The 21,715-nt window shown below is 43.2% G+C and overlaps 1 protein-coding gene across 5 annotated transcripts; it reads right to left on the bottom strand.

Annotated features, from left to right (window-relative positions):
• Positions 1-21,391, bottom strand: LOC133483252 (copine-1-like). 5 transcript variants are annotated; one of them, XM_061784193.1, is made up of 16 exons: positions 21,224-21,382; positions 8,454-8,582; positions 7,412-7,591; positions 7,237-7,311; positions 7,100-7,171; positions 6,517-6,600; positions 6,258-6,347; positions 6,088-6,171; positions 5,882-5,968; positions 5,028-5,087; positions 4,818-4,951; positions 4,539-4,593; positions 3,453-3,507; positions 2,504-2,637; positions 2,196-2,432; positions 1-1,809 (listed from the first exon to the last, which is right to left on the bottom strand). In XM_061784193.1, the coding sequence occupies exons 2-16, from the start codon at positions 8,580-8,582 to the stop codon at positions 1,687-1,689; spliced, it is 1,599 nt and encodes a 532-aa protein (XP_061640177.1). In that variant the 5' UTR covers positions 21,224-21,382; the 3' UTR covers positions 1-1,686. The 5 variants fall into 5 exon arrangements, 4 of the variants coding, with proteins under 4 accessions (XP_061640177.1, XP_061640178.1, XP_061640176.1 ...); XM_061784194.1 differs by lacking the exon at positions 21,224-21,382 and adding an exon at positions 15,305-15,422; XM_061784192.1 differs by lacking the exon at positions 21,224-21,382 and adding an exon at positions 9,195-9,350.
• Between the last annotated feature and the right edge of the window lie 324 nt (positions 21,392-21,715).

The raw sequence follows: 21,715 nt of genomic DNA, 5'->3' as shown, positions 1-21,715 counted from the left end.
TTAGATTTTTTTTTTTTAACATGTAACCTACTTATACAACATTAATTCATTTTCCAAGATAAACACTCAAGTTGGGATGAAACATCTTTTGTGTGCTACCAGTATCAAGAAGTAGCAGTGTTTGTTTGTTTTTTTTAACTTACATTGGCACTGTATTGACACGTGTTTGTTTGTTTTTTGGGTGTTCACCGTAAGCCGTTCAACAAAGGCACTTCTCTTACGGTTTATCATCCACTTGATGTTCATTTGATGTCCCTTTTCTGTGTTTCTCGGGGAAAAAAACACACTCAATTGTCTCAAAGACGACATTTTTGAAACGTTTGCTTTGTAGCTTCAGTGCTGGGAGCCAAAATGGCGGTCACGTGAGTCAGTCGCAGCATGGTTACTATTAAAAGCTACGATTTTTTTTTTATCATTATTATTATAATAAGGCATTTGCGATAAGGCAGGGTGATTTGTAAAGCTATCATAAATGTATTTTTTATTTTTTTTTTTACTAATAACAATTCCACCATTGAGAAAGGAAATCAAGCAAAGTGCAAAGTAATCCATACCTGATCAATAAAGACGATTGACAAGATACACAGAAGCCTAAATTGGTCACTGTGGTTACGTAGTAAACATTTGGACCTGCACCTCAATGGCCACTATTTGCTGCTATATTCAAAGACTATTGAATGCTCCAGATTGGGCTTCGGGTCCCGTGTTGCCATGGAAACAAGGATGTCACAGTATGTGCGCGCGTTAACATGTGACCTGCATAGTTAGGAGGGAAAAGTGTGAATTAAAGAAAAAAAAAAAAACAAAGCTGCTCGCGGTCTTGTGATTGGCTGCCAGTAGAGCGCTGTGATGTGATTGGTCCTTTGCAGGTGTATAAAGACGAGCTATTAGTATAAAAGGGTTTTGAGGGCCACACTGAATGGAACAATAATTATACAATGACAATAAAGTAGTAATTTTCCAAAAATAAAGTTGTATTTGTTCAAGACAAAAAGTTGGACAGTTTTGAGAGAAAAATAAAATAAATCGTACTCTTACATGAATAAACTCGTATTTAAAAAAAATACGACTTAAAAATTGTCAACATTTGGAGAAAATGTCATTTGTTCAAGCAAATACGTCAGATATTTCCAAAAAAAAATGTGAATTTGGGGGGAATATTTTTTCTAGGCATAAAGATATTTTAGAGAAAAAGGTCGCAATCTTCTTTTTAAGAGAAAAGTGTTTTTTTGTTTGTTGGAATCTAACATGGTCATATTTGTCCAAGATATGAAGGGTTTTAATTATTTAATAATCAATTAATATGGAGATAATTTATTCATCAATCGATGAATCAGATTGAAAAAATATGTATTATTAAGATTTGGATAATTTCAAGTTCAACAATGCCTCTAAATGATTACTCGATTATCAAAATAATTGTCACCTAATTTGTTAATCAATTACCTCTAAAGCATTTAATATTGCTACTTATTACAACTTTATTGTCATAGAATCTGTTATTTTGATTTCAGTGTAGCCCTACCTTATGCTCATTTGAATGTATAAACAATCATTTCATATACATATATACTGTTGTAAAAAAAGGCAATGTTGCTCCTGGCCTTGTGATTGGCTGCCAGTTAAGCGCTGCTGATTGGTCCTTTGCAAATGGAGCGGTTGAAGAAGTGGGCGCACATGTGGCATTCATGCTTTGGCGGGCGCTTTTGCGGGCACCTTGAGGGGCTGCAGGCCTCTCATTTTGAAGTAGGACACCACCTGAGTGGGCACCTCAGCCAGCACCGCCTGGGCCAGCGTCGCCTGGGGCGCCTGGGGAGGGAACCAGTCGACAATCAGGCAATTCCCAAAAACATTGTCACGAATAACGACTCGTCTCGATCTTGAGTTGCTCTATCTACGCCAGCGACGTATAGGGACGTAGTCCTGACTAATAATAGGAAAGTGATGCATTGAGACTGTTCTAAAATCTTTGCGTAGGAGCGAGTTCAGCCTGGGTCGTTAGTGGTAAACATCACGAGTCTTGTGTGCAGGTTTTTGTTCTGCTAAAAGCTCCCCCCCCCCCCCTGCTTAAAGTGCTTTGGTGCCATCTTGTGGCGTGTATAGGCAATTACAAACCCCTTTTAAGATGGGCATCAATTATTTTGCACATTTTTGCTCATTTTCTCAGTTCGTGTCCAGCGTAGTGCAACACTCACGTCTTTGAACTTGAGGAAGGGGACAAACTGCACGATGTCCCTGGCGACGGCCTCTCCCACCGTGGACCTCAGCACGCCGTCGTCTCCGTCCAGCAGCTCCATGGCCTTGAAGTCGGCCGGCCCCACCCCCACGATGATGATGGACAGCGGCAGGCGGGAGGCGCGCACGATGGCGTCACGGGTCTGGTCCAGGTCGGTGATCTCGCCGTCGGTGAGGATGAGGAGGACAAAGTATTGCTGCAGAGGAGAGACGCCATCAACACCATTTGACTCGGCGGGCGCGGGTGCCGTGCCGGTTTTGTCCTCACGGAGGCGCTGTCGCTCTGGGCGGCGCCGGAGGCGATGGAGGCCACGTGGTTGATGATGGGGGAGAAGTTCGTGGGCCCGGAGAGTCGGAGCTGAGGGAGAACCATCCTGTAGGCCTCCACGATACCCTGAATGCCTGCCGCAGTGGACCACACACACGTCACGATAAAACGCTTATCGAAGCAGACCACTACTGCGTGCATTTGTTTAGTATTCAATGTTAAAAATAAAAAACAAAAGTTCCAATGTTTCCAAAAGTAGTCCCACAGTAGTGGTGCCGAAACAATAGAACAAGTAAACAATACATAAGAACATTTTGAAAATAAAACCCTATTTTAGGAAAAAAGTGTGCTCTTACGACAGTAGTTGTATTTCTTTTAGAATGGGGTCATCATTTTAAAATCGGTCTACTTTTGAGGGGGGGGGGGAAAAATCAGTTTTGAAAACTTGTATTCTTTTTTTGTAAAAAGGCTGAAAAACCGATATTGAACAAATATTGAGAAAAGGTCGTTTTCTTCAGAAAAAGTGTTTCTTTTCCAGAAAAAAAGTATGATTTTGAAAAAAAATGGTGACATTTTTGCCCAAAAATAAAAGGTGTCTATTTTTTAGATGGAAAATGGTACTTTTTAAGTTATTTTTTAAGAAGGCATCTTTTTTTTTTTTTTTTTTTTAAGAAAATAATTATATTTTCGGGAACATAAGTCCGATGTGTTTATAGAAGAGGTTGGATATGTGAATAAGTCTTTTTGAGAGAATTGTATGCTTTCGAGGAAAAAAAGTTTTTTTTGATATTTTTTAATTGAAATGAATTTTTTTGGGGGGGAGAAAAAGGTCATAGTGTTAATTTTCAGGGGTTGTGCTTATTTCCGCCCCCTATTGGAACTTCCAGGTCATCGTGAGTCTTGGCATTTCTACTAAATCGTCTTATTCCAAGGAATCAAAATAGCGTACCTTGACAGTAGGGGCTGGTGGGGTTAAAGTTGAGGGCGAACTCATGATGTGCGGCCTGTGGGATCCACAACACAACACCTTCAATGTACGCTACAATTGTTTGTCGTACAACCCAAATAATGCATGCATCTCAATGACACCCTTAAAACGTAACGTGTACATCGGTCAAGTTGTAATAATCTAGGATGAGTACTAATTATTTCGAATTCCGCAATTTCCATGAGAACCTTCAAATGTAGCCAAAATTATGGATGAGCTTCAAGGTGGTTTGTTTGTGCTAAATAACTACTGAATCCAGTGGTTTATGTAACATGGGTTCCTGATTGTGTACATGCAAGATGCATTGGTGTTGCTGCTTAACAACCCTCTCTGTTTTCAGTGCTGTATTGCAATTTTAATTTCTCCACATTCCCCAAATTCCTACTTTTTTTTTTTTTTTAGTATCCCACATTTCCCATTGGGAAATTCTCAAACTCATTAAGACATTACCGACATCATTTCATTTTTCTTGTTGTTTCAGTCTCACGCCCCAAAATGTCTTCCATTCAGATTAAGAAATTGAACTTGCTAGTTCATCAGTGCTGCCAACCTATACAAATTCACTTGCATAACAATTTGTTCAAGTTTGTCTCAATTTCCATATTTTCAAAATGTTGTCAAGAACATTACTACAAGACATTTATTGCAGTATATTTTGTAAAGGGATAAAAACAATTCTGCATACTGCTCAATTGCACAACATAATCATAACCGTAATCGTGCTCGTTAATACATTATGGCTTCAATTTTTGTTACTTTGTTTTCACTGCATCAACCTTATAACAGCGGACGCAAGTGCAGCCTGAATCAAAGTATTTGAGATTTTGACATTATATTGTCCAAAATATCTGTGTCTATGGATTAATTAGCCCTTATCAATACTGTTGTCACAGTGCTGTATTGGCCGGTAATGTCGGACGCTGGATTTCTTTCCCCTCCAATATCCGGAACAATCGGGAGTTACGACCGTAACGAGTCAGCGGTCAGTGATTTCCGGAACAAAATACGGACGTTCCGTAATATTTGGCAGCTCTGGTTTATAAGCACCTGGTAGTCTGGAGGAAGTTTGGCTCCAAACCCAAACGCGGGGAAGAGTTTATCACTAAAAACGAGAAATAGACACAGTTCAACAAACAACAACAACAACAACATGGACACTAAAAGGGATTTGCCTATTTTGCTGACAAATACAGCAGCACCTATCCAAGCACATAAACAATCTGCCGGATGAATTCATGCGTTACATCAGTTGTTGGGTGTTTGATTGGCCTGCCCCATCTGCAGTTGAGTAATAAACAAGCCTTATATGAGAAAGGTTGTACTGACGTGTCGTAGTCTTGGACTACCTGGCCCACGGACCAGAGTGCAGACAGGTACTGGTTCAGCCCGTCTGGACTCAAGTAGTGGAGAGAGTTGGGTGAGCGAGGGTCCCCATTGGAGCCCGTGAAGTCGATGCCCACCTACGCACGCGCACACAAAACTCATGTAAGTAGATGTAGTTAAACACGGTGTGTGTGTGTTGGAAAAAGAGCTCACAGTGAAGTTGATTTGGCAGCCGCCCATCACGTAGTCCAAGAAGCTGTGCTGCGTGGCTAACTGTAACACACGCCAACAGGAAGTCAGGTCATGCAAAGACGCCAAGCCAAACTGCGTCTCATTAAATCGGAATTGGGAGTAAATCGTACGGTATCATAATTCAAGTGAATCGCATTCAAATTGAAGTCAGTAGACCCACACTGAGATTGACTGGATCGTATCGTAATTGGGAGTGAATCGAATTGTACTGTAATTGAAATAAATCGGATTGTATTTTGAGTAATTTATATTGTAGTTTGAGGAATCGTAATGTACATTTGGATTGAGTCATGCGTTGTAATTGGACTGAATCATGTGAATTTGATTGGCTTATATTGCATCATAATCGAAGACAATTATATTGATTGTAAATGGAAGTGATTCGTGTTACAATTGTAGTGAATTGTATTGTAATCGAAGCAGATTGTATTGTAATCCTAGTGAATCATAAAGTAATCGGAGTGAACACATCGAAATCAGAGTGAATTGTATCGCAGTCGGAGTGAATCGTTGTAACTGGAATAAATCATATCATTATCAGCGTGATTCATATAATTGAATACATCGCACCTTGTCATAATTAAGAGCGCGTTTTATCGCATTGTAACCGGAGTGAAGTGCATTGTGTCGCAAATTGAGTGATATGTAACATTCTAATTGGAGCAAATTGTATCGTATTGTGATTGATGATCACAATACAATGAAAATCGTAGCATAATTGCGGTGAATCAAATTGTGTCTTAATTGGAGTGAATTGTATCGCAACTGAAGTGAATTGTATCACATCATGGTTGGAGCGAATCAGTCGGCGGTACCTTGCAGCTCTTCACGGAGACCACCCCAGAGTTTTTGTAGCTCTTCTTCTTCTTCTGCTTGTCCGGATGGATGCAATCAAACGACACCTGAAAGACAAGCCATGAATAAAGAAGACGAAGAAGAATACAAAGAATAGGAAAAAGCAGAAACAGGAGAAGAAGAAGAAGAAGAAGAAGAGGGTGGCCATCGTAATCGGTGAGCCGACCACTTTCTGCAGCTCCGACACTTTGGTGGTGAAAGAGCCGATGAGGTCGTGCGAGCCGTCGCTGTCGTGGTCGGAGCAATCCACCTGAGGGCGACAGAGAGCGCGTCAAGGCTGTGGGTAAAAAGTGGGCGGAGGCTTCGGCGAAGAGCTGCGTTCTGATTGGCGGGAACCTTGAGAGGCCTTTCCAGGTCGCTGCTGCAGAACGTCTGCAGGGGGACCGAAAACTTCTTCCAGCTGGGATTCAGGTTGTTCTTCACAACCTACACACACGCACAAAGACAGACAGACACACAAAAAAGCACAGACACACACACAAACACATTGCCAATATCAGACACATAGACAGGTAGACAATACACACACACGTACACACAGCCATTTGTCGACAAAAGGTTGTCAAAGACGTCCGAAATATGAGCGTTTGTGCACCTCTGTTCTGTGGACCAGCTGCCATTTTCCATCGTCTCCTTTCTTGAAGAACTCCAGGAAGGGGTCCGACTTCCCAAAGGTGTCCTGAACAAACAAACAAAGTACACACACACACACGCACGGAGACAATTATTGATGAAACATTCTTTCACAAGTCTGTTGTTATTACAGAAGGCGTGGTGGGTCTGTTATGTTGAGATGCTTAACTTTTGTGAACAAGTGACTTTGATTGGAACTTCTTGCTTCAGGTGCTTTTGAGTCCGTCTGTTTGTGCGCCGATTGACAACGTAGGATGCTACGCTGTCTAATCTGTCACTTGTGATGCAAGTAAGTGTTTGACAAAGAGCACGCCGACAGTCGAACACTGTTGTGGCAGTGTGATGGGCTGGGGCTGCTTACTCCTTCAGGGCCTGGACTACTTGCTGTGATTAATGTAACATTGAATTCTGCTGTCTACCACAAAATTGGCTTGTTTTTGTGAGATAATAAAATCGGTTTGATGTACTGATACACAAGTGTGATAAATATTAGGAAATAAAAATCTCGGAGAAGGATGGGGGCAAACGCTTTTTTTACACGTTACCTTCTTGTCCAGATTTTTAGCCTCCAGCTCCAACTGAATGGATCTGTTGTCCTTTATCTCCTCTGCGGTGATCTAAGCACGGACACGAAAAGTTGAGAAATTAAATTATACTATTATATTACAAACCGACTACATACAGTAATGCTTCCTTTGCCAGCAGGTTTTCCTTTCTTCAGCTGCAGTGGTCTGGTCAGAGTTTTACTGGAAACGATCTGGAACAGAATCACGCGGTGCTCGGTTTGAATTTGGTGAAAGAGCGGACAGACCGTGGCCAGAGTTCATACATCTTACACAAGCTCAATCTGAGTTCACCTGTCCCAGGGTGAGCTCCACGCCTCCCAGGTAATCGTCGTCGCCGAGGTCCCGGGATGCGTTGTCGATGTCGTAAACGCCGAGTTTCAGGTTCTGCACCGTCTCGAAATGGTAGCCCAGACGGAGGCGCTGACTGAAGGACGGGCTGGAGGTGTTCTGAAGACGCTCGGTGCGGCCCAGCTGACGGCAAAGAAACACACAGAAGAGTGTACATGTCAAAGCAAGACGCAGGCCCGTAGGGATTCAACAATACTACTTTTTTCCCCAGAACAAGTACGAGTACAAAAAAAAGAGGGGTGTCTGTGCTTTTAATAAAGAAAAATACCACTCTATAATATTGTCCTTTATTGTGCTGCGGTGTCCTAGCCAACACCAGCCGTCGCGACACCCTCGACTTGGAAGAGAACTGCGGCACATTTTCAAAACAGCGTGCGTGGGTTGCGCTAGAGGATAAAGGCAAACTGCGCTTGGGATAGCCGCAGTGACGTCAGCCCGGTCGCCGCCCGCGCCTTTACACTCACCTACTATAACAGTGCGCTAATATTAGCCATGTTTCATAGAGCACAAAGAATATATGCCTGTACGAATATATGCCTGTGAGCATTATATTGTCTGTCTAGATGTGTCGCTCCACAATTTATGTTGAAATATTCGTTGCTTAAGTTTGATGAATACTATTTTTATAATTATCTACAATTTAACATGCATTACGATTGGAAGGCTGGATGGATGTTTATATTTTGGACAATATATTGCAGTCTTTTGTCATCAATTATTTTAGAAACCTTGTCGCACATCTGCACAATCATTGTTGCTACTAACACCAACTGACCATTTCTGATGTAGAGAAAGTATGTGTGTGTGTGTGTGTGGTCTGGGTGGCTCCAGTAAGAACCTTAAATCTACAACAACCGCAACGGAGATGCTCATTTCGTCAGCCTGTCTATACCATTTTGCTTTAAATTTTAGCATTAAGCTAACGGTCGAAGATATTGGTTTGGTTACATACGGGAACAAGTAGACACACGACTCTCTTTATTACCTCAGTCCAGCTGTCTTTTCCAGAGCGCTGCAGCAGCACACATAGAGGATCCGACTTTGACCCCACATCCTTGTCCAGCAGGTCTGAACAGGAGACAGTCAGCTCCACTTGAGACACACAGTCCGCCATCTGTGTATAATTAAAAAAAAAAAAAAAAAAAAAGAAAGAAAAAAAAAATGCATTTGTTTCAGAAACTAGCATTGCATGTTCTACCTCGAGACTGAACAGAATTGCTAGGGGTTGAGATTTTTTTTTTAGAAGGCCCCCTAAAATAGGCCAAGCGACGCCACTGGTCAGCGACCAAACAAGCCATCGATATTTGCCATACTGTCATTAACCATTAAACCAGTTTTGTAGTTACCCCCGTAAATACCGTAAATCACAAGAATAATAAATAAATACATAAAAAGCTGTGACATTGGGAGGAACAAAATTTTATTCACGTGAAAAAGGCGTAATCTTACGAAATTAAACCGTAATATTAAAATTTATTTGCCAAGTATGTCCAAAAAACACACAAGGAATTTGTCTCCGGTGGTTGGAGCCGCTCTAGTACGACAACAGACACTCAATTGACGGTGAACACTTTGGAGACAGACATTGACAAAAAACATTTTTTTTAAACATTTTAAAAAAGCTAATCATTAGCGTGAGACAAAACAGGGCGGAGTAGCACACACCGGGAAGAAAAAACTACTCTCACCGTTCAAATTAATTTTAGCGGAGCAAACTCACTGTTACCTGGTTAAACTTTAGCATCAGTCTGGATGTATTTTATTCGAAAAATCCACAATTTTGCCTAAAAGAGACGAAACTTCTGCCAAGCAGCCCGACACTCGCGCTCACACAGGAAGCTAAAGAAAGCAGCAGATTCTCGCTATGATTGGACAGCAGAGCAGAAGAAGCGTTCTCTGATTGGATACAAAGGACTGTCAGTCATCCCTATCGGAACAGCTCAGAAAACGACTTCCGGGCTCAGCCAGTCAGAATAAAAGCAAAACCACAGCTCTATCTTACCATTAGCAGTACTTCCCTATTTTGGGGGCAGAAAATAATGCTATTCATATTAAATAGACGAAATGGACCACTGGAATCGTGAAAAACATTTCAGTCATGGTGTCCGCTTCACGTCATCAACGTAATCTTGCAATTTATCACACTTTGCAGACCACTTGAAGCGTTGCCTCAACAACCATGTAAAATCAAAACGTAACGCACATTTTTACACGGCGCTGAAATGACAAGCCAAGAAATTATCTACCAAAAACCTTTTGACAGGCAAATAAAAAAGACCAACGTATCTTCTATGCCATTATGTTGAAGGGCATTCACTTGAGCCGGATGTAGAGCGCAGAGCCAACTTCCGCGCATCACGGCTTGATTTTGATCACTCTTTTTCGATGTCATCACAGTCAAGGAAAAGTGCAGAGGATAGAATATATAAAATAATAGAACAGCAATTCATCTCTTTCGTAAGCAATAGAACACAGACTCCACGGCACCTAAAACAAGCAGCATCGAGGGCTAACGTCATCTTACTCCTGTGCACCAGCAACAGCTTTCTACACACCACATTACGTCAATTTTACTCTCTAATTAATTTTTTTTTTTCAAAAGTCAAATTACTTACATGTCCCCAATATAATGCATGGCTTCAAGTTACATCTCCACCATTAACAAAGACGCCAATGCAATTGAGGTTCTTCTAATTTAGACCTTGTGTTGGTGGTTTTATGCGTGCCACATTATGACAGTTAACGTGAATATATGTTGCTATCAAGGCAATATATGTATTGAGACAAATGTGAACAAAAGAGGACAACAGGAGCAACACCTCAAAATGAATGAAGCAATCCTACAGCCAATTCAGCCTTGTGGCCATTTTTCTTAAACCTTGAATAACGTGTAGATCTTGACACTATCAAACCTGTTGACAAATCTCACAGCCATAATTTAAACTGTCTTTAAATAGCTAAACAGGAATCATGGGGCCACACCAAAGAGGGGTGGGGGGAAAAAAACATGAGAATAGTAATTCAATTACAAGGATAATATCACAATCGTACAAGAATAAAACAAGAATTAGCGTGAAGTGACTTATTTCAAGACAAATGGAACAATCTTACAATCATTGTTTTGAATCTTGCGTGGGCAGTCAGATTACCCAAAAAAAGTTGTTTGCCAGATAAAACGTATTACGTGAGCAAAATAACTGCTTTACAGGAAAAACTATAAAAACACATTTTCTGAGACTCAAGTCCAATTTTTACAAGAAAAACGTACCAAAATCAATTTACAAGAAATGGTCATTATATTTTAAAAAACAATCTGAAATTTGCCCAAAAAAAAAAAAAAAAAAAAAAAAAAAACTGCAATTCCTTATTTGGTTAAAATTATATAATTTTTTTTCCCCCTTGTCATTTCAGTGCGGCCCCAAGACTCCTCCAGGGTGACAAACGCTACAACAAGAAATTCAAATTTCAATCTTTTACAGTTTTTGGACAACGTGGCAACAAAACCGCAGCAAAAGTCAGTGAATCATCGGAAGATAATGAGAAGGAGACAAGAGAGCGGAAGTCCGGCGGGCAAGGAGAATGTCCTGTACATCCTTTTTATTAGCCAAAAAAAACAAGTATGTTCAAAGCATGTGTGGCATCATACAGACACTGAAAACATCCCAAATCTAAATACGGACCACAGAAAAAATGCTACCAAAACGAAAAACACTGCAGACTCTACAGTTCATACGCCAACATTGTGTGTATGCGTGTCACCATCATGTATGTTGGGATATCCAAAACACAGCAACATCAACATTAAAAAAGAAAATAATTCGGCAACTCATCAGCATGACTGACAGAAAAACAGGAGACAGTAAACTGCCCATCTCACTTCGTAGCAACACGACAACCTTCATAATGTTCATCAACATGATAAAATGGAAAGAAATTAAACAGTTTTTGCTTCAGTTCAACGGACATTGTGCTGCTCCTTCTGGCGTGCACGACTTGGCCACCAGGGGGTAGTACAATACAGACATACCAGATGTAAAGTACATGATAGGTCTCAGATCCTCAGTAAGCTGCAGTAATAATAATAGTTCTTTGCAGGTGATAAAGAATATATGCCTCTCAGTATGGTTACGCGTCTACGTGTAAATGTTCAAAGCAATGTGGTTGTTTTAAACATGTCATTCTTTTTTGTTTTTTAAACTTCAAAAAGCATCTCCAATTTTTGCTCACGTCAAAGCAAAACTATTGGCCAGACGACAGCTCGTATCGTGAAAACCCTACTAGGTTGGGTCCCTGCTATCTCAAGGTACCACTGCATTAACATTTACGCTTGAATATGTGTTTCCATTACACTCAATTCCCAAGTAATTCCCAATAATTCCTGTGAAAAGTTACCAATGTGGATTAGTTCCAAAACTCCCCATCTTAACTTCCCATAGAAATTGACTGGAAACTTTACAGAAATGTTCCACCCCTTTGCAACCCCACTGACAGTCGTTGCTTTTCAGCATCGTCGATGTAACGCAGGAGCAGAGGGGGGGAAAAAAAGAGCAGACATTTAATGTGGAAAAGGACAACAGCAAAAAAAAAAAATAAGTCATTGTTGAGCATGACGGCAAGGGAACAAATGGTAACGCGTTTTACCACAACAACATATAGAGATATTAGCGTAGCTACGCAGTATGTAGCAACAATAGCATAGCAACCGCAAATGTGAAACAACCTCAGCGAGGGCACGACTTACACAGAGGCAGCAACACGAGTGTTACCATAGCAACAGAACACAATTCAGTTTTTCCCCAGCAGTTGGTCATCATCATGATCATCAAGTCAGTGAATAAAAAATGAGCGTACGCAGGAAATAAACAAGTCTTCAAGTGGTGGTGCTATGCTTTGAAAAGTTCTGTTGGGGGCAGAGTGAGCAGTAAGACCCCATTCGCACTGAGATGGTTCGGGCTGGTTCAGAGCTAGTGGCATCAATTTTGACTTTTTAATTTTTGTTTTTATTTTATTTTAACCATAAAAGCAGTTGCAGCTGAAAAATTGGTGCCAGGCTCGTGCGTTTTTGTTTTTGTTAATATAATAATAATGGTTTCTATAATTGCAATGTAATAGCAGTGGTATTAGATCAGGTAAGTCAACACTGAAGGCCCAAGTACAAAATACACAACCCGCCAAAGGCCAACACAATCAACAACACGCCAGCAAACCGTAGCCACCAGTCCTAACCGCCACCAGCTCAGCCTGAAAGGGGTTTATTTAGGGTCTATCTGCTTTGGTTGGAGGCTTGGGGTGGAGGGCTTTCTTAACCCAGACTAATTTTGACTTTCCGTGCGCCAATGGGCCGGTCGTTGAGGTCCAGGACAGCGGCGGAAGCCTCTTCGGGGTTCTGGAAGGCTACCATAGCCTCGCCGGTGGGCAGACCTTTGTCGCTGAACTGCAAGCACACGGATCCAGGAAGCACCTCGTAGCCATAGAAGAAGTCCATGATCTCGTCGGCGGTGACAGTGAATGGCATGTTCTGGAGCTTGACTATTGTCGGGGCGGCAGTAGAGGCGGCAGAAGAGCGGTGAATGTTAGGGTTGTTGGGCGCCCCAGGGGCGATCAAGAGACCCTCGGAGCCTGGGTTGAAAACTGGAGGTCCACCGGGAGGCGCTCCCACTTGACGTCCTTGGTTGTTGCTGTTGTTGTTAGCCCCGGGACCGCCTCTGTTCTGTGCTCCTCCACTTGGTTTCCTGTTGTTGTCAAAGGGCACCAAGCCTCTCAGCCCATCCTGACCGAATGTAGGCCCCCCAGCCGCACCCGGTCGAAAGCCTGGCGGCTCCAGAAGCGGAGCTCCAGGGAGACCGGCAATGAGCGGCGGAGCGACGGCCAGATTAACTTCCCCCAGCCCTGCTGCCAATGGGGGGAGTGGGGGGTGACTCGCTAGTCCGTTTCCAGCAGTAGAGAATGGAGTGACAAACGGGGAACTGTTGAGGTTTCCCATTGTGCTTCTTAGAAAGTTAAACTCCTCACCGCCAATCCCGCCAAAGGGATTCATCTGGGGCTGCTGCGGAACCACCGGAGCCTGCAGGTGCTGGTTCTGAATCTGGCTCTGGTTCTGCTGTGGATTTGGCCTTTGGCCTCTCTTGTTTTGAGGTGGGGGGTTCCTCTCAATTTCCTTCATCTGCTCAAAGGTCACCAGGTGAACAAATGCATCACGGCCGTTAAGCTTCTGACGGTGAAGTCTTTCTGCTTTACGGGCATCTTCCTCGGTCTGAAGCTGGAAGATAGCCTGCCCTAAACCGTTGCCGTGGCCGTCCGTCAGAACCTTCAGCGTGTCTTCATAAAGCCCGATGCCATCCAGGAAGGCACGGACGTCCTTCTTGGAGATATTGTAAGGGATGTTGGTGATGTGTGCGCAGTTCCTTGGTTCAGTTTTGAGGCCATCTTGGCTCTTGCCGCCGTTCTGCGCTGCTTCACGCTTACGTATGGAGTCAATCTTTTCCAACATTCCTTTGTAGCCAATGGGGTGTACTTGGATGAAGCGGGAACCCATGTATTGCATGTGAGCACCCAGTGCAGTCTTGTAATCTTGTTCCGTTTTGAACTCCAGAAAGCCCTCTCCTGTGGCTCGTCCATTGGGGCCGTAGGCAATGTACATGGTGTCCTCCACCACGGATAGGTTCTTAAAGAACTCCTTGATCTGTTTTTTGTCAGCCTCGTAAGGGAGGCCCTTCAGGTAAACGCAGAACTCTTGGCGATGTGGAGATCTTGACCTCCCTCGCTGATCCCGGCCAATGTCGCCGGCGTGACTACGTCGTTGGTGCTGGTCTTGTGAATGACTGTTTGGTTTCGCGCTATTTTGGGAAGTCGGGCCCATTGTGCTGTGATTGAGGCTAGCCCACTGCCTCTCAGAGCCCGGGGTGATCTCAATGAACCTTTGACCCATCATGCCACCACCCCGCTTCACAGCTTCAAAGCAGTCTTGGGGCAAGAAGAATTTGACCATTGCTCGGCCAGTCGGACGACCTTGCCCGTCTCTCAAAAAGCGCACTCCGTCCACCCCCAGACCCCGGAAAAACTCCCTGACCTCCATCTCTGAACAGGAGAACAGTAGGTTCTGCAAGAAGACAAACAACTCATCTGGACTGGACACACCAATTGCCGTGGCTGTGGCTGCAGCAGCCTTCATGTGAGCCTGGAGACCCAGAGACGCAAGAGGGGTGAGGGGGTTGAACAGCATCGGGTTGGGGGTGCCGAGGGGGAGGCCTGTGGCAAGTCCTCCGGGTGGGGGCATGCTGGGGTTGAAAGGCGGCAGAGACGACATGTGGGACAGGTGGGACATTGGTGGTACAGGAGGTCCATGGGAAAGTTGGGTGACGACAGTAGGGACAGGTGGCAACGACGACACGGGAGGAGGAACCGTGGGGATAGTGGGCATCGATTGCATGGAGGGCATGGAGGGCATGGGCGCAATGAGCGGAGGACCCGGATTGAGAGACGGCAGGGCTGTGGTGATGGTAGGGGCGGCGCTGTAGCCATGGGGAAAGTTGGGCATCATACTCGCCAGGCTGGCTGCGGCCTTGTGAAGCGGAGTCTCCTGAGATGAGGTTGCTGTCGCCACCGCAGGAGTATTAGTGAAACCGGGGTTTCCATGGCTACCACTTCTCCCCGCTGTGGCCGACTGTATTGCGGGTATGGCTGCCGCGGCAGCTTGGCGGTTAGCCGCAGCGGGCGCGGCGGTCTCGGTCGCACCCGTGCCGGCTTCAAACCTCCGCCGGCTCAACTCAATCATATTCTGCATTTCCGTCTTACTGCTGAGCAACAACGATACTTTGGAGCCCTTAATGGACCCACCTGTGCGCATCATTCCCAGCCGAGCATCCTCATCGGTGGCAAAGACAATGAAGGCCTCGCCATGCTCGCCACCCACGATGTGTACGCCCCCATCAGGGATGGTGAGGCCAGAGAAGAAGTGCCTGATGTCCATGGTGCCGGCCACTATGGGCAGACCTTGCAGTCTGATGACTACCGCCATACTGACAGCTAATCAACAGGCCTACAACCTGGGGAGAAAGCAACACTGCCGTCAGATCAAGAGAATAGAAGACCAGACCCGTGGTTTCCAGATGTTCGGCAACCATCGTATGACATTTTATTTCAAAACTTAACATTTTTTTTGGGACATCCTAAACCAAACATTTGGAAACCAGTGTTTCTTTAGCGAGGAATTAGGGTTGAAAGTGCAAAACATTTACAGGAGAGAGAAAAAAAAAAAAAAAAAAAAAAGAGCTCAACTCCAAGGCCATCTATACACAGAAATCGTATTATAGTATACATTTAGCAGGACACAATCAACAGAGCATATGGACAGGAAAGACCTACGGGGAAAAGGATCGCCAAAGCACTGACCAAGCATATCTCCTCCTAACGTATGCGAGATATTTTAGTCAGTTCAAAATAAACCTTGTTTCCACCAATCAGTAGGCTGTGGTCCAGTGCATAGGGTTAGAAATATACGAACCATACCTTCTCAGTATCGAGCAACCAATGCAGTGGTAGAGTATGTTTTGTTTGACAAAATTCTGTCATTTGATTGGCTGACAGATGGAACATAAAAGTGTTACAGAAAGAGGAAAAAAATGGCGCCATTGTAATCGAATTATGGTGGAGGAGTCGTTCATCTTACGCCGCGAACCAAACTGAAATGTACTTGGTACCTGGTGGAAACGTGGCTTATATACAACTTTATTATAGAACATCATGCATTTAGGAGACTGAGCTTTTTCTTGACACGAACAATCTAAGCGTACCACCGCCAGTTATCCCTACCATTGAACTAGCATAGCCAAGGGTAGGATCTGTTATACTAAAGGAAATAAATGCAGTGTACTGAAGACACTTTAACAAAAAAATGTTTCCCAAATGTGAAGAGTAGTGAAGTTTTTGAGAACAAATATAGATATAGAAGAGGAGGTACGGTTTTCTTAGTTACTGCCAAGTTGGACGTGTATCCGCAAGCTTGTGTGTGCGTGCCTCTAATCTAAACCCTCCAGTGACTGGTAATGATGATAAATCATGATATCGAAATGGGGTTAGGGTTGAGAAACAATCATTTCTTTTATCATTTATATAGCTTAAAGCTTGCACCGCTACACGCTATGTACGATTTATGCAAAATACCAATACAAAACCTACAGGTAATATTTTGTCCATTTGGGGTCACCTCCACGCTGTAGTGTTTGTGACCGTGTGGCTTCAAAAGTGACGTGGATGTCAGCATATGAGAGTGTACAGTTGGCCAGCTACTTCCTGTGTGGTTTTTTTTTTGTTACAGTTTGTTCAGTAAAGTGATTGCAAGCGCACCGGCGTTTGTGTCTATCCTGTGGAGGGATTACAATTCGCACTATTCATTTTCTTCCGCATATCCGAGGTCGGTTTGCGGGGGCAGTAGCTTTAGCAGGGAAGCCCAGACTTCCCTCTCCCAGCCACTTCCTCCAGCTCTTCCGAGGGGATCCCGAGACGTTCCCGGCAAGCAGAGAGATGTAGTCTCTCTGGCGTGTCCTGGGTCGTCCCATTTCGGCTTAGCTCCTTCCTCACCACAACGGACCGATGCAAAATCCACATCACTGCAGACACCGCACCGATCCGCTTGTCGAACTCCCGTTCCATTCTTCCCTCACTCGTGAACAAGACTCCTCCACTTGGGGCAGGATCTCATCCTCGACCCGGAGAGGGCACTCCACCCTTTTCCGACTGAGAACCATGGTCTCAAGATTTGGAGGTGCTTCACACTCGGCTGTGAACGACTCCAGTGAGAGTTGGAGATCTAGAAATTCTGTCCATAAAAGTTATGAACAGAATCGGTGACAAAGGGCAGCCTGGGCGGAGTCCATCCCTCACCGGAAACGAGTCCGACTTACTGCCGGCAATGCGGACCAAACTCTGACACCGGTCGCACAGGGACCGAACAGTCCGTATCAGGGGGTTGAACAGCATTTTGGTGAAGAACGCAACTGTATCACAGTATTAATTTTGTCCTGCCATTAATTGACACCGTACCGTGAGAGATACCATATGTCACTATATCATCTTTGTTGACGTTTAACAAGTTTCGCCGATTTTCTTTATAGACGAGAACAAAATTCGCAATTCTCAAGGAGCACAAATGAGACGTAACTCAACACGACTGTTATTTGAATGCAATCTTCTGAATGTAATACATGTAAGTCAGTAAAGGTACCTGCTAAGATAATGAACTAACGTACAAAGATGTATCTTTGCCTTATATGCATTCTTGGCTGACGGCTCGTTAGAATATTCCACCACCAAAGAGAAGCTAAAATCACGTCCAGCCTAGGCCCCCTAAAGTTCCCCGATTATTATACAATGAGGATGCTTATATCCCAATCCTAAAATAAAATGTGTTAGGACAAAAAAATAACCAGATTTTAGAATGGCCTTTGTCGCCAGGTGCGCCACATCCAAGGCCTCTCTTGGGCGGACAACATTTCCAGCAGGCTTGGGCACTTCGCTCTGGAGCTCAGATTAGCTATTTGGCAAAACCAGTTCAAACTACCTTTGAGCAAAGAAATAAGGCAACTCCCACCTTCCGTGGTACTGTTTGTCTGTTCCCGTCAATTGTCAAAAATCCACTCGACAAACCGCGACAGCTCATTTGTCAAAGAGAAGCTGTGAGGCACCAACTTCCTTCAAAATCGATAAACCACTGAAACAAACCATTTGGAGAATGAAAACAATTGCCATGCCACTCAACTGACCCCATAGTTTCAGGGTATTAAGGACACGGGTGTTCTGCAGGACACCTAAACCAAGCCTTGCCTTGTGAAGCCTTGTAAAACATTCAAATAAAACCTCTTAACACAGGAACTATACAACTAGAAATGCATGTCAAAAAGTTTATAAATCTCAACAGGCAGCCACCAGATAACAAAAAGTTAGCAACAGCAACACATACTACAACAGTATAGCACTACCAGAGCATTGTGGGCACCAGTGAAACAGTGAAAAAAACATGGTTTTGTGCTTTTAAAACCACATCAGAGCACATCATGGACCACGGCGACACATTAGCGTTAAGTCATTAGCATGAGCAAAACAAGCACCCAGCAAAATAGCAGCAGCTCGTTGGGAAATCTCAAAGCACAGCAGCGCTACAAAAACATGTTGAACAAATCCTCATACAAAAAAAAATAAATAAACAACACACAAAGCACAACTCTTGAGCGCCACCAACCAGATTCAGCACCACATTACACCATCTCGAGCCTTTTCAAATTTAGAGTCGGAATCAATGTCATGACAAACCATACCATCAATACAGACTATTGATCACCCAGACTATTCGTGAGGCATAGAGCCAGAGCCCATTGGTGAAATGCAAATAAAGCAATTGAAAAAAAAAAAAAAAAAAATGGTAACGTTAATAACTGCCTATATTAAAACAGTGGTACCTTGACTCTTAAGTTTTTAGAGTTACGAATCCTTCCTTGGTTAACATTTTGCTTATTGTTATGAGACAAAATGTAAATTACGATGTAGCGGTGCAACAATTAAATCAACAACTACTTTACTAATCGATTATTCGTTTAGAGATCGTTTAACTTAAAATTGTCCAAATCCGCAGAATGTCAGCATCTCGACACATTTTCTGATTTCTCAAGTGACGTGAAAAATAAATAAATAAATAAATAAATAAATTGAGCAATGACGGTACTGTAACGCCCTCGCATGTGGGCAAAGAGAGCCCCAGTCGCCAAGGCACTTCCTGCTGTTTACTGAACAGTACGAACAGTCAAACACACCAACACAAAATGACAACACTCAGTAGTCGATGCTGTAGGCACCCAGACGCTCACACGCAGACTTACCGTTGGCCTAACCAACTCCAGCGCGACAGCGCCTGATGTAGCTCACTAGGCCACGCCCTTTATAAACCACACATCCAATGCACCAAAACTAAAATATGTACAGTAATTACACCTTATAAAAACTGTGCATTTCTTTATATTTTCTTGCAGGTTTTCAATAAAGAGACAGGGCTTATATTATTAATATATTACAACAAAAAATAAATTGTTTTTTGGTGGATGGGGCACAAAAATTAATTTTAAAAAAATCAATTAATTTCAATGCGAATTGATTTGACACACTAGTAAATTATGGAACGAATAAAGTCATATGTCGCAGCACCACTGTATTTGATTTTTTTAATGCACTTGAAGTACACATGTATATGTGGCAAACACTGTTCAAACTTACACTAACAACCCAGGCTAAACTTGACTCCTCCTCCACACACAAAGCTCGTCTCCCAGTCGGGATTTAGCACTTCAACATACTTCTTTGAGACCAATTCCTATTTAGACAGGGCTGTGGTGTAATCTTGGCGCGTAATAAAATGAGCACAAAAATAAAATGGGATATGTTCTACACCCAAAAAAAAAAAAAAAGTAGCCACGTTCCACCAAGTGGAACAGACCAATTTCCAATGTTAAAAACACTCCTTACCACATTTCGGCACCCTACCCTCAGGGTAGCAAGAGCAGTGTGACAGGGTACCTAAAGGGAGGCAAGAACGGTGCCACACTACTTGGAACAAGACACACCAATGAAAACAACAAGTGCCCCTTGGGTATCAGCTCCACACCCCGGGTACTTTTTCTGGCCCCGGTACTACCAGTGGAAAAGAATCAACGAATAGCAAGTAGGGCCAAGCAGTCCATACGACTATTTACATTGCTACCCAATCTGCACTGGCAACCCATTCAGTAGCCACGTGTGTCGAAGTGGCCTGGACCACTTGATGCAAATGTGGCTAAAAAGAGTCATTTTCAGCAACACCTCTTCGAGAACAGCGTAACAAATTTATTCTCTGAGTATGTCAACCAGATCAACCAACAAACACTCCCAGGCTAAAAAAAAAAAGGAAACAACCAGTGTAGCGAAGAGAAGAGCTTCCATTGCAAATTGCACAAAAACATGAGCAGATAGAAGACAGACATGATCCTTTTAAAATGGCCAGAAAAAAAGCACATTCATATAACAGAGCAGATCATCGGGAGCACAGCCAGCAACAAGATTGTTGAGCTCAGCCTCACGAAGCAGCAAACAACGCCAACAAATAGTCCATTTTTGTGTCACATATTGTGGAGATATTGACTTGGGCCAACTCATTCCATATACTTCTCATCCACTAAAGCTGCAACGCAGTATGGAAAGCCTTTTGAGGAAAACCAGTTTGAAGAAATGCGGCTCAACTCATCACCATCCTCACCTTTGACGGCGGATGTGACGTCATCAGCACAGTGCTAGGCCAGAAGCTTAAAAAAAAAAAAAAAAACTCCACACAAAACTCCTTCCATCATTTTACACTAAACGACAAAAAAACGACGTCAACTAATTCACATAAAAACAAGAACATAAAAACAACGATGTGTTAGGTATTGATTTTAAGCAACATAGCATCCTGAATGACCACTTAAACACGGATTTGTATGAAATTAAGCATTATTTTAGACGGCACGACACCATTTGGACTAGATAATACTAATGTAAACAATATTATGTTCTAGTTCAGATTTTAGCGCATCAACGGAAATGAACAAGCTACGCCCCGTTAGCCACTTAGCTGTTAGCCAAACCTGCTTTGTGTGTTTGTGTGTGTGGACCAGTCCAGAGTCGCCATTTCTTGGCGGCTCGTATTATAAACCTTTTGAGCATTTTAAGCAGGTCGTCTCTTCTGGAAATTCTTACCGAGAAATCTGTCAACTAACACACTCGGGTTTGATTCATGCACGGACGTCTTCGTTGCTCACTCCCGTCCCTGCAAAAAAAAAAAAATGTTTTGAAAAAACAAAATGCAAGCAGGCAGAGAGTGCGGTGGCTGCGCACGAAATGTCGGTGGAAACAACGCGAGACTTTGCACTTGCCGCGAGAAGGTGACGTGTAGCAATGTCGCCATCTACCGGCGAATATTGGTAACTTCGGACTTGATTAGTGTGGTGACCCAAAACGCATATAAAGAAAGGCTGCAGACTTTTAAAAATTAGTACACATCTTGAATAAAAAACAGGTTTCTTATATCTTATTGTGTTGTCATTAATGTTGCTACTTGCCACTTTTTCTTAAAACTCATTCACTGCTAGTCTTCCCAGTTAACAGATATTTGACTTTTAAAGCAGTCAGTGGCAGTGAATTTTACACCTGATCGGCAGCATATTGACTGTTTATACCCCTGTGCCAATA

This window comes from Phyllopteryx taeniolatus, chromosome 9 (genome assembly GCF_024500385.1).
Source record: "Phyllopteryx taeniolatus isolate TA_2022b chromosome 9, UOR_Ptae_1.2, whole genome shotgun sequence".
Classification (NCBI taxonomy): domain Eukaryota; kingdom Metazoa; phylum Chordata; class Actinopteri; order Syngnathiformes; family Syngnathidae; genus Phyllopteryx; species Phyllopteryx taeniolatus.
Note: the sequence above shows the minus strand (reverse complement) of the source record. Positions and strands in the feature narration are given on the sequence as shown.